The sequence below is a fragment of the Molossus molossus genome, unplaced genomic scaffold (genome assembly GCF_014108415.1).
Source record: "Molossus molossus isolate mMolMol1 unplaced genomic scaffold, mMolMol1.p scaffold_m16_p_1, whole genome shotgun sequence".
In the NCBI taxonomy this organism is placed as follows: domain Eukaryota; kingdom Metazoa; phylum Chordata; class Mammalia; order Chiroptera; family Molossidae; genus Molossus; species Molossus molossus.
In genome coordinates, this window is record NW_023425344.1 from 240,762,082 (window position 1) to 240,775,138 (window position 13,057).

A 13,057-nucleotide genomic window follows, 5' to 3' on the forward strand; every position below is an offset into this window, starting at 1 on the left:
CTTCTTGGTTCTCAAAACCTAAAATGTTTAGTATCCGGCCCTTTTGAGAAAAGTTCGTCAAGCCCCAGACTAACTCTATGGGGCCTGATGTCACGGAGGCAGGACCGACTTGCTTGTTCCAAAGAGCTAGAACGGGTGTGAGGTCCAGGAGACCATTTCAGATCATCCTTTCTACAACCAAAGCGGAACGGAATGGTGCGCATGTGTGCCGAGGGCTGTGCTGGCCACTCCACACTATCGTCTGGCTGCCTTCACAGCGGTCTCTTAGGGGCAAGTCCAGAGCGGCTCAGCATCTCTCCCAAAGCTACACCGCCAGGAAAGGACAGCGTCAGGACTCGGACCCAGGTATGCCTGACTCCAAGGTGGAGTTATTTCACTATGCCATGAAAGACACTACTAAGGGTCAAAGACCATCTGCCAGGGTTATTACAGAGGGGTTTTTAATGCTAGAAAGCAGACTATCAATACCACCAATAAGAACAGTAACACACACTTTGCATATACTATCTCTTTAATCATCACAATAACCCTTGGAGGTAGGTCCTACGATTATCTATATTTTCCACACAAGAGGACAGGTTTAGAGAGGTAAAGGAACCCCTTTAAGTTCACAGTTAGAATGTAAAGTAGAAGAATTGAGAATTCAAACTCAGATCTGTTATCAAAACATGGGATACTAAGATGGCAACGCTATTCAAAGTGATCTAGAGATTCAATGCAACAGTCTTTTTGCAGAAATGGATGAGCCAATTCTCAAATTCATGCGGAATTGCAAGGGGCCCAGGAGAAGCAAAAAAAGAAATCTTGAGAAAGAGCAAACTTGGAAAATTCACACTTCTTGATTTTAAAGCTTACAACAAAGCTACAGTAATCAAAACAGTGTGGTATTGGCATATAGCATGAAGAAATAGAACCGAGACTGCAGAAATAAACCCACACATCTATGGCCAATTGATTTGCAACATGGGTGCCAAGTCCCTTCAGTGGGGAAAGAATAGTCTCAGTGAATGTTAGACAACTTGATTTCCAAATGCAAAAATATGAAGTTTGATGCTTACTGACACCATATACAAAAATTAACTCAAAATGATCAACAACCTAATTAAAAAAGCAAAAATCATAAAATCCTTACAGAAAAACATAGGAATAGGTTTTCATGACCTTGGAATTGGCAACAGATTCTTAGATATGACACCGAAAGCAGAAGCAACAACAACAACAAAAAAATCTATATACTAGACTTCATCAGAATTCAAAACATTTGTGCATTATATGACATCATCCAAAAAATGAAAAGACAAACTACAGAATGGGAGGAAGTATCTGCAAGTCATATATCCGTTAAGGGTTTATTATTCACAATAAATAAGGAACACCTATAACTCAACAACAAAAAAATAAATAACTCAATTTAAAAATGCACAGAGGTCTTGAACAGACATTTCTCCAAATGTAATACCCAAGTGGCCAATAAGCACATGAAAAGATATTCAAAATCATTAGTCATTAGGGAAAAGCAAACCAAACCCACAATGAAATACCACCCCACACCTACTAGTGATACCATTGCAATAACTTGGTTATTAATTAATAGGAAAGGAGCAAGGGAAAGGCTGGATAATATAGGCATGCCATTTATACAACCTTATCAGGAGATGTTTAACACTCTCCAAGTCTGTCCCCTGCAAATCGATGGGGGGAGGGACTGGACAACAGATGCATGCCCAGTATGGTCTGAGTGATGTGAGAAGGTGCTTACCTGTCAATCACACCTGGGAACAAGTCAGTGGCCAGAATAGGTGTGGCCACTGCAAGGGCACAAAATCTGGGAGACGTAACCCCTGAACAAGGGGAGTTCTCTCTCTTGGCCTCCTGTGCTCTCCTGTTGCTCGCTGGAGCCTGACTCCTCTTTGTGGGGCTCTAACGCTCTGCACTTGCCCACACGGTCCACAGCCATGTGGCCCCACACACAAGGGACTAATGGACTGCGACTAGCCTAATGCTCTGCCAGACTCAGCTTCACCATGGAACGGAAACTCTGGACACTGGCTTTGCTTCTGGCTCTGCTATGAACTAAGACAAGTGGGACTTTGCAAACGGAGGGATGTACCTACACGAAAATAAAGCTTTTTAACCACATCTCATTCTCTTGTGGGGGCCTCTGGACATGCTTCTCCCAGCGGTGCCCCAGGAACCCTACTCCCACTACTGATGGAGAAACGCAAGCCACGTCAGTCTCCAGTAACACTAGAATGGCTGTCAAAGCACGACAACAACAAAAATAAAAGTATTGGTGAGCATATGGGGACACTGGACCCTGTGCCTTGCTGCTGGGAAGGTAAAATGATGCAGCGCCGTGAAAAAGGGTTTGATGGTTCTTCAAAAAGTGAAACATAGACTCACCACATGGCCTAGCAATCCCACGCTTGGCTACACATCCTAAGGAACTAAAAACTGGAACTCAGGTATGTGCACGCCAGTGATCGCTACAGCATTATTCACAATAGCCAAAAGGAGGACATAGTCCACTCATCCACCGTGAACAGATGAACAGTGAACAAAATGTGGCACCATCCGAGGGAACATTATTCCGCCCAAACAGGAATCGAGTTGGGTACATTCCATCAGATGTATCCCCACAACATGGCAGAACCCTGAGAACATCAGGCTGGTGAAATAAGCCAGACACAAAAAACAAGCATCGTGTGATCAGAGGAGACCGGGTTATGGGGGCAGGCGGGAGTGGGAGTTATTGCTTCATGGGTAGTGTTCTATGTGGGGTGAGGGAAAAGTTAGGCAGAATCACGACAGTGACACAACAATATGAATGAAATTAATACCACTTTAAAAAGGTTAAAATGCATATTAAAAATATTTTTTTAAACTTAAAAACCTTTTTTTTTTTTTTCCATTGAGGACCATAAGACAAGAGTAATGACGCTTAATTAAAATGATGCTTTCCTGTGGCGGGCATGTCGGTACCAGAGGCCACGGCAGCAGCTGAGGTACTCAGGGTAGACCTGTCATGTAAAAATGACGTAGCTGGTCCCCACTGGGCTGGCCCCCGAAGCTGGATCAGAGCTGAAATTTTACAGATGCTCTGCCCCAAGAAGGACCCACCTCCTCTGCTGCCCATTTTTCAGCTAAATGACCTTCAGTTTATCTCGGAAACCGAAGAGGAGGGAGCGGGGTGAGAACGCAGTGTCCTGAGCACGTGGCTGATTCGACAGGTTTACTCGGCACCTGCCACGAACCAAACGCTCGGCCTGGCCTCAGGGGCCTTGGCACCGGGTCAAGGCTGGGTGTCGGTGCTCCGGTGGGGCTGCGGGAAGTACCACGCTCTGGGAACACTAACAAATGGCAGGCTGCGGGCAGGCTCAGCTCGCTGTTCCGGTGTTTTTCACCATGCTCCCTGATTAAGTAAGTGTTTGGGTTAGGGATGTGAAAATGTCCCTTTGGTACAAGCACCAGCAGACAGTTCTACCCACAGAACTATAATGTTGTTGAGATTTATCATAAACAAATGAATAGGAGTTCAACAAGAGAGATAAAAATACCGTTTCTGTCTCTGAAGCTGCCATGTCCCAGAGAGGGGACGCATGCACCCTTCAAAAAGGACCCATAACATTCTGTCAAAACGGGGCCATTCGTAGTCAAATTTAAGAAACAAACCCCCTTAGCAGCTTGGGTTTATTCTAAAAAAACAAAGGAAGCAGGGCTTGTGGCTTTACTTTTAATAGTGCGGGTTGTCATGCCAACTAGTGCTGCTGTTTAAATTGAAGGGGGAAGGAGAGCGTTCCTTCCTACACAAACCTTTCAGCAGTGCTCATAATTAGTCTCTAAAAAACACAGAAAGCTCACGGCCCTGGAGATACAGTCAACATTGCGCTTATATTTAAACCTGCTGGAATGAGGGTGTGAGGAACCTCTGGCCCCCAGGGCAGCTCCCTCCAGTACCTGGCTGAGCAGCGCCCTGAGAGAGGGCACCGTGCGGGCGCACAGGGACACAGCCAACCCGGGGATGGGAAGGCGCCTTCGTCCTGAATAACACACTGGAGAAGGAGGCTGGGAGGACGGTGTTCCCGTGAAAGCGGCTCCTGGAAACACGGTTCTGAAAAGCCTGCGTCTGCACAGGGCCCACACCCCCCGGAGGCGTCAGCGACAGGGACAGAAGGCGAGAAGACACGCACCCCGCCTCCCCTCTGGCGCAGAGTGCCCCGGGCTCAGGTCCCCCAGGCTCAGGTCCCCTGAGCAGTCGCCCGTGCCCTGCTGTGAAGGGTTGACGTCGCTGGGGACAGAGAAGGAAGGGAAGCATGAGGACAAGGTGAGAAGGAGGTGAGACCTCTTTTCTCACAGTGGCCTGGTGAGTCACCTTCTGGCTGTGAAGGGTCTTCCCTCAAGGAAGAACTGGGCAGTGTCGCTGAGGCAAAGAGGACCTGCCCCAGACCAGCCGAGGGCGATGAGGCCCGGGCATGCCAGTCAGGGGCACAGCAGTCCGCAGCAAGGCGCCGGGATTCTGACCAGCAGGCTTCCTGTCCAACATCCTCTCCTACCTCCCCAGTGGGAACAGGCCCTGTTTCAGACCCTTGGGCCGAAGCCCTCACACCTCCATGATCTTGATAGTGAAGAGTGTCCCTGGCTTCAGACTTCTGAATTCCCATCAGACCTTGAGGAGCTCATTCCGGTATCAGTTGTTCATCATCTGTCACTGCCACCCAACCCGCAAAGGGCTGCGACTGGGCTGTCTGCTCCCCTGCGGGCAACATGCCTTGCCCTGTCCGGTCTTCTCTGATTAGAGCTGACCCTTGAACATCACGGGGGCTAGGGGCCCTGGTCCCTGTGCAGTCGAAAACCTGTACACAACTGTGACTCCCCCAAACTCAGTGGTCCCTTGCTATCTGTGGGGAGTTGGTTCCAGGACCCCTGTGGAAACTACAGTCTGAGCTGCTCAAGTCACCAGTATAAAGATGGTGCAGGTCAGCACATGCCATCGACCCTCCACACCGCTGACCCCCACCTCGGCGAAAACAGTACAATTTTTATTTTTATTTTTTTTGTTATTCCTCACCCAAGGATATTTTTCCACAGACTTTTAGAGAGTGGAAGGGAGGGAGAGAGAAACATCAATGTGAAAGAGACACATCAATTGGTTGCCTCCTGCACAACCTCGACTGGGGCCAGGGATTGAACTTGCAACCCAGGTATGTGCCCTTGACCGGAATCAAACCCAAGACCCCTTGGTCATTGGGCTGCTGCTCTAACCACTGAGCAGAACCAGCCAGGGCTGGGTTTTTATTTATTTATTTATTTATTTATTTTTTAATCCTCACCCGAGGACATTTTTCCATTTTTTTGTTCAGATAGAGTGGGAGGGAAAGCGAGAGAAAAACATCGACGTGAAAGGGACACATCGAGTGGCTGCCACCCACACAACCAACCAGGGCCGGGGACAAACTGCAACCAAGGCACATGCCCTTAGCGGGAACCGAACCAGGTGTCTCTGGACCGCAGGCTGACTCTCTAACCACTGAGCCAAACCAGCCAGGGCTGGGTTTTTATTTTTTTAAATCCACCTGTAAGTGGACCCGTGCAGTTCAAGCCTGTGTTGTTCAGGGTCAGCTGTAGTTATCTTTTCATGTGTTTCTGTTTGATGTCCCTAACCAGATGCTTCCCGGTGCCTGCCCCTGGGCACACGGTGGTAGGACAGTGTGTAAGCATATCACTAGTGAGCTCTGTGTGCTCTGTCCTGCGTCCTTGCCATGGATCGGAGAGTCCCACTCCTTTAAATGGACATGCATTCATATTCATAAAGAGATACACACAAAATGGCCCACAGGTAGTTAACTATCTCAGGAGTGCAGGATTCCAAGTGACTTTTTCCCTTTTCCATATTTATATGTACTGTTTGGTTCTCCAAGGAGTCTGCAGGGCTGTTGTATACGGCAGAAACATAAACAACGAAGTAAATTTCATCATGGGAAAAAAAGTAAAACAAAACAAAATAAAAAGAGAAGAAAAAAGAAGGGAAAAGGGGAAGAGTCATCAAACGTTTCTTAACAGAAGGGTGGCGTGCCCATTCCTGTTTTAGAAAGATCACTCTGGTCATGATGCAGGAGATGAAGACAGGGAAATAGAACATATTACCTGGATGAAGGATAATAATAAAAACCACGAATAGTCGTAAGGCCCAAAGAAGTAACACAGGAAGTTTAAAATCCAGCTATCCTTATAGCAGCACTATTCGCCATAGCCAAATGCCTGTCGACTGACAAGTGGTTAAACAAATTGTGGTATATCCATACAACGGAACATTATTCCACCATAAGAAAGGGATGCAGTGCTGGCACACCGCAACATGAATAACCTTGTTCCAAGTGAAAGAAGCCAGACACTAATGGTCATGTATTGGATGATTCCATTTATATGAAATACCTAAATTGGGCAAATCCATAGTCAGAAAGCTGACTAGTAGCTGACAGGAACTGGGGTGGGGGCAGGAGATGGAGAACAGTTACTTAATGGGGACAGGGTTTCCTTTTAGGGGGATGAGAATGTTTTGGAATTTGAGAGAGGGGATGACACAACAGTGGGAATGTACTCAACGCCACTGAATCGGACACTTCCAAATAGTTACATTTATGTTATAAAAGTTGACCTCAATTTAAAAAACCCAGTTAATTTTTTAACCCAAAGTCTTGAGAAAAATGGAAGGGCAGGTGAGGAGTAAAGGGAAAAGAAAGAAAACCCAGCAAATGAGGGGAGCTGAGCACTCGCAGCCGATGTGGCCTGAGAACAAGGGAGAGCGGGTCTGTGCCAGCCAAGGGTGGACCAAGCCCGGCCTCCCATGATGGAGCCTTCCAAGACGGGACCGCGGACTCCGGTGCCATGCCTGTTCACCCTTCACCTACAACAAACACCTCCTGTTTTACTCAGATCAGAGACAACAGGGCCATCAGCCGTTTGCTCGGGGAAGCTCCAACTGAGAAACTAAGTAGAAATAGCAAGAAAGGTTGAAGCCAGGTATTCAGATCCTTCATCACCGGATGCAGGCCCTGCAGGGAGGCCTCCCCAGCGCCAGCCACACACACACACACACACACACACACACACACACACACACGTGTGCGCGCGCGGCAGTGGCTGCTCCCTGGAGACTGGGAGCCGCCCCCGGGCAGGGCCCATGCCTGGCTCACGTGTCCTGGCCGGAATCACAGCCCCTGGCACAGAACAGGGACTGTAAACATATGTGAAGACATGAATGCCCTCTATTTTATCAGCTGGTCTATATTTTTGATAGCTGAAACACAGAGACAGTACAAAGTTCAAACGGCTCCAAGGGATACCTAGTGATGAATTCCCCTTCCCCCACCCTTCCACTCCAGCACCTTCCAGGCAACCTCAGGCAGCGTTTTAAATGTGACTTGTGCAGGGAGACTGTGAACCGCAAAGGACAGCCGGTGACTTGGGCGCCAGGTCATCACCACAAGATGGAAGCTAAATGTGACATCAAGATGAAAGTCATCTGGGTGAAAACAAGGTCCCAGCATTCCATGCCAGGAGGACACACATGCCAGGGAGCTGCCGGCTGGCAGAGGAATGCTGCTAAGGTGGCAGCCGTCCCCCTGGAGTCATTCATGGCATGACGAGAAGCCCGTGGGCAGGGGTCATCCAGCCTGTGGCCGAGGCAGCCACCTCAAGCTGCTCACACCTGTTCCAGACCTAGGCCAATTTCAAGCTGGGGAGAGGCTACGGAGCTACTGGATGGGATGAGAGAGGACATGCACACCGCACAGCCTTGGACCCAGACAGGTGTTCCGTGGTTCGTCTGGAGGGAACAAGTTCCCCTTTAAAGAACTCCAGCAGGGGCTGGTGGCGCTGTCCCCGCAGATGGGCTCCGCAGCGGACATGGGAGATCTGGCCAAGAGGAGAGGGTCCCAGGAAATCAGAGCACCCGGAGCGAGGACGAATCTAGGCCAATCGCAAGCCTGGACCAAGTCCCAAGGGCTCTGCCGGGTGTGACAGGAACATCAGGGCATATTGCCTTGTCTAGCTGGGTTGTGAGGGGCTTTTTTAGAAGAATGAGTAACCATTGCCCTGTATAGTCACCAAACCAAAGACTAAAAAAGATCCAAGCCACGCAGGCTCACCTGCTCCCCAAGGCCCCTGCCTAATGCGGCGCTATTCCGGTGAGTCGGCGTGGCGTTTATCTACTTTCAGCCCCTCTGTTACTGTATTTCATTCCCTGACCTCCTGCCCAGAGAATGTTGCAATGTGTATACATTTAGAAAAAGAAAGATCAATAATATGGAAAAGTTCATTTTAACAAAATGCGTTTCCTTTATTCCTTCCTCCCTTCCTTTGTTCTCCACTAAACAGAAGAGAAAGTGATCCTGTTACTTACTCAGCCTCGACCATCGTGGAACCTGGTATCTGGGCAGCAGCTCAGTTATGCAAAACCACAGCCTAAGAGCAAGCAGCCAAGCGTCCGTCCTACGTGTTCCTTAGAACCGGAGGGAAGGAGACCACAGCACGAGCTCTGTGTCAACTGGGATCCCCCCAAACGAGCGAGGGCCCGAGTGAAGGCCCCGCACCTGCAGCTGCCATGTCGGCAGGAGTTACACGGCGATGCTTTATGAAATACAACCTGTTTTATAAGGAAATTAATGTCGCAGATGGGAGTTTTGGGATGTGGTGGAAATTACACTGAAAGAGAAACGGATAGAGAAGTGCTTGCTTCCCTCACACAGACTCACAGCCTGTGGGTGTTTGGACCACGGCAGGAAGTGCCCACCAGTGAATTCCAGCACCTAAGCATGTAGCCCCATTTCCACTTCACGGAGGAGGAAACCAACGCTAAACCCAAGGTGACGCGCCTGCCCGTGGCAGAGGGCGTCAGGACTAGGTCCCACCGCTGTTCCGGTGTTTATCCCGCCAGCACCACCCACCGCCTGGAAGCCATCCAGGCTCGAGGGCTGTACCTCCGAGAGCATCTCAAACTGGCCTCTTCTCCCGAGAGCGATGGTCAGCAGGTCATAGACCACCGAGGCGCTCTGCAGACTGATGAGGCGGTCGCTCCTGTGCTCGGGTATCCTGCTCAGCACAGCGTCCCGGTTGGCCTGCAGATGGCACGGAGAGAAGCCGATGGTGAGCCAGCCATGCACACAGCCATCACTTCCTGCAGAGGGCCTCTCAGCCCTCCTGCCCCTAACAGTCTGCCAAGGGTCTGGAGACAAGGGTGGGAATGAGGAAGGGCCTGTCACCTCTGCTTGTTTGTTCAGAATCCCCAGAGCACCACAGCCCGTGGTACACGGTGTTCTCCAAACAGCGGAGGCCTGGAGGTGTGATCCCGCAGGACACGTGTGCTGTTGGCAGGTATGTGGAGGAAGTTTAAGAGCCAGTGGGGTGACTGCTCCTGGGCTCGTGCTCCAGGCGGCCTCACTGGAGGCAGTGTGCTGTGGCAGCCGCGCCCTCCGTCCGGGCAGCCCCGCTGCCGCTCACTCGCAGGTCCTGCTTCTGCTCTGCACCCAAGGGTGGGAGAAGCCTCCCAGCCCCGCCCGTCCCATCACCACATGGTGCCATCAAATTCCATCAGTCCTACAGAGACATGTCATACTTTTCCTCCACCACCAAAGCAACGTTCAGATCCCTATGGGACATCTCCCCTGGCAGGGACTACAGAGACTAATCCGATCTTGTCTAGGGAAGCACAAAACAGATGCATAAGAGACAGCAAGAAGCAAGCAGATGTTTGTCTTAGAGACATACCAGGGGGACTCGAGAGAACACCTCCCTGTTTCACATCTCCACTGCTTCGCGGAGAAAGACAGCAGGCACATTCGAGCTTATTAATCTCATCTATCTAGAAATCAAAGGCTCTTTATAGCAAGCTGTTTTCAATACTTTTGAAATGTAATTTCTCTCCAGACTCCTCCAGACAAAGCCCATGCAGTAGAGACTCTAACCACTAGCTCATTTCCCTTTCTCCCTGATAGAGAGTTCAGAATGAATCGAGTTAGATTTTCCTCCATCCCCCTGCCCCGCTAACTGCCAGAATTCTCCAGATCAGGCTATCACTAGGAGCCCAGAAAGGGACCCCCAGTTCCTGAGAAAGTGGTCACATGAGGCATCAGGGTCACTTGTCCAGGCAGCTGATGTTTGTCTTCCTGACAGTCAGAAAGGCTACGCACACACCTTCTCTCTCACTAATGAGATAAACGCTGTCTTTTCGTGAGTCCAAGGCATTTGCTTTTAGCCACCCATCAGAACTTACTCACGTCAAAACTCCTTGCTCCTAAATGTCAAAGACAAATAAGAATATATAAGACAGGCCACTTCCTACAAAGTGAATCATCTCTTATGGAAATAAGCCTGCTTTTGAAGATTTCATTCTAAATTTTTCTTGTTAGAGGTGGCTTTTCAGCCAACAAAAGAAGCTCGGAGGGAAACGGGGCTTGCTGGGAGTGGTCTCATTTTATTCATTTGCTATAGATGGTCCATGTTGAGACCAACGCCTGGAAGAGAACAAAACAAAACGAAATACTATTTAAGGGAACTTTTCAAGTTATGCCAAATGCATTCCTTTTTATTTTGAGAGAAAGTCTGTGGGTATCTCTTGATTAAAAAGGTGCAGTGCAGAACCTCAGGCAAATCCACAAACAATAAATGCCTAGAGTTCGGTACCGGGGTTGGTTGTGCAAATACAGTCCTGAGGACTCCTTTGTCCCGGGGGAGAAATGATGCTGCCTGAGGTGAGACAGTGGTTCAGTTCCCCGAGAATGCTTGTAGGCGGAGAGATTATGGGCAGATACGTGTCTAAGATAAAGTCAGAACAAAGAATACAATTTTCTCAAACACCAAAAAAAACATAGCAATTCTCATTTTGGTTCTGAAATTGAGCATATCCTTTTTCTGTCTAAGAAAAATCAAGGAGTCAAGAAACATACAAAAAGGGCTTCCAGAGGCAACGTAATTTAGGACTCTAGCTACATAATAAGGTGATACCTTACAGACAGAACTGATCATTTGGGTTGGAAACGTCATCCTTCACATTTATTGATGTCATTGGATTTCACCAGGCCCTGACGAGACTTTCCGGAAAGTAGGTACCAGAGCCGAACCTGCCTGTCTCAGAGGGATGTCCACTTTGAGCCCTTCATAGTCCCTTGGCTCCATGTAAGGAGCAGGAGAAATGGAGCCGTCATGCCCAAGACACAGCATTTTAGAGCTGGGCCACATTTTCCAAATTCCAAACTGGAGCACATGGCCTGACCATGGAGCTCAATGTTTTCAATCGGAATCGCCCAGGATCTCTGAAACGTGGCCACCACGCTTCCAGTGTCTACAATGTAACCAACCAGGTTTGCCCGAAGGAAACTGAACTGCTAAGTTGTGAGGAGTCCAGCTTCGAACGTGGGAATGCCAGCCAGGAGCCACCCCGAGCTGGCCCCTCACAGCACTGATGACAAAGCAGGGCGGCTGAACGCGCAGCCGGCCGCTCACGTGCGGGCCTGCCCGACTGCCCAGCAGGCTGGGGACTGTAAATGACACCGCGCTAAGTTCCCAGCTGACAGCCAAAGAAAGACGAGCCAGCGGGCGACCTGTCTCCCTCAGGGGAAGGGAGGCCAATGACGTCAAAGGGCTTCCAAGCAGCGAGAGGTGGTAACTCAAGCAGCCTTGCTCTTGTAAACATCTCTGGGCCATTTCACGGACAGGAAAACCCAAAGCTTTGAATTCAGGCTGGAAGGCCATCCTCCCAGACCAAGTCCAGCTCCCCTGATCCCTCCTTCCCTCAGCACGCACATTCTTCTCTGCTCCGTTCCCAAGTCTTTCTCACCCGAGAGTGTGCAGACCTCCATCTACACTGTGTGCTTGGGCAAGAAGGAAGCACTCTGGCTTTAACTGTGACTCCTTTTCCTGCTCCCTTGTTGTGGGAAATGCGGGAGGGGACAGTATGATGTACTGGGAAGACCTCCGCACCATGAATCCGTGTTCCTGCTCTGGCCTCAGGCTCCTCAGGTGTAAAATGGGTGGACAGACATGAGGACCTCTAGGTCCTTTCAAGTTCCAGGCATTTCCCATCCCGCTCAGGTGCTCAGCACACACAGTGACTTGCCAAGGTATTAACCACTACGACACATATTACTCAAAGTCTCAAGCCAGGGCCATTACACCTAGTGATATGCAAAGTAAAAACCAATAAATGAAGAATAAATTTCCAGACCTAATATTTGATATCCTGGCCAAACATGAAGAGAACACCTCAAAGGAATCTAATGGTCTGGGAAGAACGCCCTGCCAACGGCAGAGCCAGGTAACAGGAATGAAGTCTCCCGGCAGGGACCGTGCACCGTCCGGGTGCGGTGGGAGCTGGGAGAGGGGACCCGTGCAAGAGGCTGCGGCGATTTCATCTGGCTCCTGTTATAAAAACCAGAGGCTCACACACACAAGTGATTTCTCCCCAACTCTCCCTCCCACCAAGGCAAACTGAGAAGGCTCGTAAAGGGTGCCCTTTGGGGCTTCTTTCCCTTTGTAAGGTTCCTTTGGTGGTCATGTTAGCTGTAGTTTACCTATGCGGTATACTGCGTTAGGGTTCCATCAACACTCGGTGGATAAAAGAATAGACTCAGGTGCCCGCTAACTGCTAGGGGACGAGAAGCTCCATGCTCCGGCGTGACCAAGGAATGTGCTACCCAGCCCAGGAAGTAAGATACACCCCTCCTTTTAAACCTCTGCTGTTTTTCCCACCCAGGTATCCCTTCTGTTTTTCTCCCAAGAAAAAGAGTCACTACCCTGATGGAGCAGCCATATCAAAAAAGGGGCTATACCCTTTCACATCGATGTCTCTCTCTCTCTCTTCCTCTCTCTCCTTCCCACTCTAAAGAAAAGAAAAGAAAAGGGACCATAGGAACAGGGGGAAGAGAAATGTAACAGCATATTCTACTTACCATCGATTCACTAATCAGCAATAACAACAGGGCTTCTTCAGTATTTTCTTGAGGACAAAAAATGCTGTACAAAGAAAACCAGCTGTGATATACGGCCATCACAAAATAACACA

General features: G+C 49.4%; 1 protein-coding gene across 8 annotated transcripts in view; it reads right to left on the reverse strand.

Annotated features, from left to right (window-relative positions):
- The window catches only part of TTC7B (tetratricopeptide repeat domain 7B), a 236,332-nt gene that overhangs the window by 109,356 nt on the left and 113,919 nt on the right, over positions 1-13,057 (reverse strand). For all 8 annotated transcript variants that reach the window (XM_036264184.1, XM_036264171.1, XM_036264191.1 and 5 more), the window contains 2 exons: positions 12,945-13,008; positions 8,979-9,116 (listed from right to left, as the gene is read on the reverse strand). In XM_036264184.1, coding sequence (XP_036120077.1) covers positions 8,979-9,116; positions 12,945-13,008 — 202 coding nt within the window. The remainder of the gene's footprint in view (positions 1-8,978; positions 9,117-12,944; positions 13,009-13,057) is intronic.